Raw genomic sequence first — 3443 nt, 5'->3', positions numbered from 1 at the left:
CCCCCAGGGTGGGCTCAGCTGCCAAACCTGCTCCCGAGACTGGGATTTGGGGGGGTCCAAGGCATTCATCCCTTCCCGTGGCAGGACAGAGCCCGGAGAGGAATCCAGGTCGGGATTCAGCCCCCAGGCAGGAGACCCCCAGGGTGGGCTCCCCACGCCGGAATGTTGGAACTCGGGCTCTCTCAGGTGCTTTCCCTCCCTCTCCCCCCTTTCCCTCAGGGCTGGATCCACCCCAGGAATCACAGGGGGGGGTCCCCACTGACCCCTCGACGTCCAGGAGGTGCCGGGGGGGCTCTGGGATGACGGGCATGGCCAGGGACAGGTACCGGATCACGGGCCCCACGCACTGACGCTTCTTCTGCACCTGCTTCTTCTTGTCGGCCTCCAGGCGCTCGTAGTTCTCTGGGAACGGCGGGATGGGGGCCGGGAAGGGAGGGGGGAGAAAGGTCAGGGCCTGGCTCACACCCCCCACCCTGGGGACACGGCTCCTGGAGCTGTTCCAGGGGGCCCTGTGCCATTCCGGGCACCTCCGTGAGATCCCAGGGGGCCCTGCGCCTTTCCAAGGATCCCTGTGCCATTCCAAGGATCCCTGTGCCATTCCAAGAATCCCTGTGTCACTCCAGGGGGTCCTGGAGCCATTCCAGGGGTCCCTGTGCCACTCCAGGCACCCCTGTGAAATTCCAGGGGGCCCTGCACCACTCCAGGGAGCCTGGAGCCATTCCAGGGTCCCTGTGCCATTCCAAGAATCCCTGTGCCATTCCAAGAATCCCTGTGCCACTCGAGGGTCCCTGTGCCATTCCAAGGACCCCTGTGCCATTCCAGGGGGTCCTGGTGCTGTTCCAGGGGTCCCTGTGCCATTCCAAGAATCCCCTGTGCCATTCCAGGGGGTCCTGGCGCTGTTCCAGGGGTCCCTGTGCCATTCCAGGCATCCCTGTGACATTCCAGGGGCCCCTGTGACATTCCAAGGATCCCTTTTCCCTCCCAGCTCCACTCCAGGGATCCCTGTGCCATTCTGGGGTCCTGGAGCCATTCCAGGGATCCAATTTCCCTCCAGCTCCATCCTCAGGGTCCCTGTGCCATTCCAAGGACCCCTCCCCCCACATCCCAGCTCCATTCCAAGGATCCCTGTGACATTCCAGGCATCCTTTCCCCTTCCCCCCCTCCAGCTCTGTTCCAGGGATCCTGGTGCCATTCCAAGGATCCCTTTTTCCCCTGGCTCCATTCCAGGCATCCCTGTGACATTCCAAGGATCCCATTCCCCTCCCCATCCCTGGCTTCATTCCAGTGGTCTCTGTGCCATTCCAAGAATCCCTGTCCCATTCCCAGGATCCCAGCCCCATTCCCAGGATCCCAGGGCTCTCCCAGGGATCGCAGGTTGATCTCCTCCGTGATTCCCAGCCCCATTCCCAGGATCCCAGCCCCATTCCCACAATCCCAGCCCCATTCCCGGATCCCAGAGCTCACCCAGGGAGCGCAGGTTGATCTCCTCAGTGATTCCCAGCCCCATTCCCACAATCCCAGCCCCATTCCCGGATCCCAGAGCTCACCCAGGGAGCGCAGGTTGATCTCCTCCGTGATTTTGGCCTCCTCCAGCAGCTCCTCCTGGGTCAGGGGCCTCTCGTAGCTCGTTCCCCCTTTTTTCCTCTTGGACTGGACCTGGCGCTCCTGGAGCCTCAGGAACGTTTGCCGCGTGTGCTCCGTGGTCGACTGGCGCATGTGCTTCCTGCCTGCGGAAAACCGGGATTGGGAACGGCACCGGGAACGTCCCGGGGCAGCACGCCCAGCCCGGAGCACTGGGAGCATCCCGGGAGCCCATTCCCGACCCCTGGAGCACTGGGAGCATCCTGGGAGCCCATTCCCAACCCCTGGAGCACTGGGAGCTCTCCCAGAGGATCCCATTTCCAGCTCTCCCAGAGGATCCCATTCCCAACCCCTGGAGCACTGGGAGCTCTCCCAGAGGATCCCATTCCCAGCTCTCCCAGAGGATCCCATTCCCAACCCCTGGAGCACTGGGAGCTCTCCCAGAGGATCCCATTCCCAGCTCTCCCAGAGGATCCCATTCCCAACCCCTGGAGCACTGGGAGCTCTCCCAGAGGATCCCATTCCCAGCTCTCCCAGAGGATCCCATTCCCAGCCTGGATCACCGTGACCCCATTTCCAGTCTGGGTCACCAAGAGCTCTCCCAGAGGATCCCATTTCCATCCCAGCACTTGGAGTTCTCCAGGACCCCGTTTCCAACCTGGCTCCCCGGGAGCTCTCCCAAAGGGTCCCATGTCCGTCCCAGACCCCAATGTCCCTACTCCCAGCCCGTCTGCCCATTCCCAGCCCATTCCCAGCCCATTCCCATTCCACACTCACTGTCTCCCACGTCATCCTGGAGCTCCAGGGGGATGGATTTCACCTCCCGAGGTTTTTGGGATCCCCCTCGGGGCCCCTCCGGCTTCTTGGGCCGGAGGCTCTTCAGGGGCTCCTGCGGGACGAGACCCAGACCGTGAGCCAGAAAAAAACCCAAATCCATGGATTTGGCCCCAAGAAAAACACCCAAATCCATGGATTTGGCCCCAAGAAAAACACCCAAATCCATGGATTTGGCCCTGCTTTTCCCAGGAGGAGCTCTCTGCACCTGGTAGGCCTTGGTGAGGACGTGGCCAAGAACCAAGAAAACCCCAAATCCATGGATTTGGCCCCGCTTTTCCCAGGATAAGCTCTCATACCCAGCAGGCCTTGGTGAGGACACAACCCAGAGCCAAGGAAACCCAAATCCATGGATTTGGCCCTGCTTTTCCCAGGATGAGCTCTCATACCCAGCAGGCCTTGGTGAGGACACAACCCAGACCCAAGGAATCCCAAATCCATGGATTTGGCCCCACTTTTCCCAGGATGAGCTCTCCGTACCCGGTAGGCCTTGGTGAGGATGCAGCCAAGAGCCAAGGAATCCCCAAATCCATGGATTTGGCCCCACTTTTCCCAGGATGAGCTCTCCGTACCCGGTAGGCCTTGGTGAGGACGCGGCGGCGCCGCCGGGGCTCGGCCTCGTCCTGGTCACTGCCCGGCTCGTCCCCCTCGTCGATGTCGAAGTCCGAGTCCACCTCGTCCTCCGTGTCCGAGTGTTCCCCCCGGTACTCGTCATCCCCGGATTCCTGCGGGATAACGGGGATGGATCAGCACGGAGAGATCGGAGAGATCCCCTCAGGACTTGTTATCCCCAAATTCCTGTGGGATAACAGGGATGGATCAGCATGGAGAGATTGGAGAGATCCCCTTGGGACTTGTTATCCCCAAATTCCTGTGGGATAACAGGGATGGATCAGCATGGAGAGACCACAGAGATCCCTCCTGGACTTGTTATCCCCGGATTCCTGCGGGATAAGGGGGATGGATCAGCATGGAGAGATTGGAGAGATCCCCCCTGGGCTCGTCATCCCCGGATCCCTGCGGGATAA

At 61.3% G+C, this 3443-nt stretch overlaps 1 protein-coding gene across 1 annotated transcript in view; it reads right to left on the bottom strand.

Moving 5' to 3' along the window:
* The window catches only part of VPS72 (vacuolar protein sorting 72 homolog), a gene marked incomplete at its 5' end in the record, with an annotated part of 8746 nt that extends 5585 nt beyond the window's left edge, over nt 1–3161 (bottom strand). Inside the window, 4 exons of the mRNA XM_029958037.1 lie at nt 157–402; nt 1548–1727; nt 2359–2470; nt 2988–3161. Of these exons, the coding sequence (XP_029813897.1) occupies nt 157–402; nt 1548–1727; nt 2359–2470; nt 2988–3161 (712 nt within the window). The remainder of the gene's footprint in view (nt 1–156; nt 403–1547; nt 1728–2358; nt 2471–2987) is intronic.
* Between the last annotated feature and the right edge of the window lie 282 nt (nt 3162–3443).

Source organism: Manacus vitellinus, unplaced genomic scaffold (assembly GCF_001715985.3).
Source record: "Manacus vitellinus isolate BGI_N305 unplaced genomic scaffold, ASM171598v3 scaffold_138_pilon, whole genome shotgun sequence".
Taxonomy (NCBI): Eukaryota; Metazoa; Chordata; class Aves; order Passeriformes; family Pipridae; genus Manacus; species Manacus vitellinus.
The sequence above is the reverse complement of the archived record's forward strand: the minus strand, read 5'-3'. Positions and strand labels throughout refer to the sequence as shown.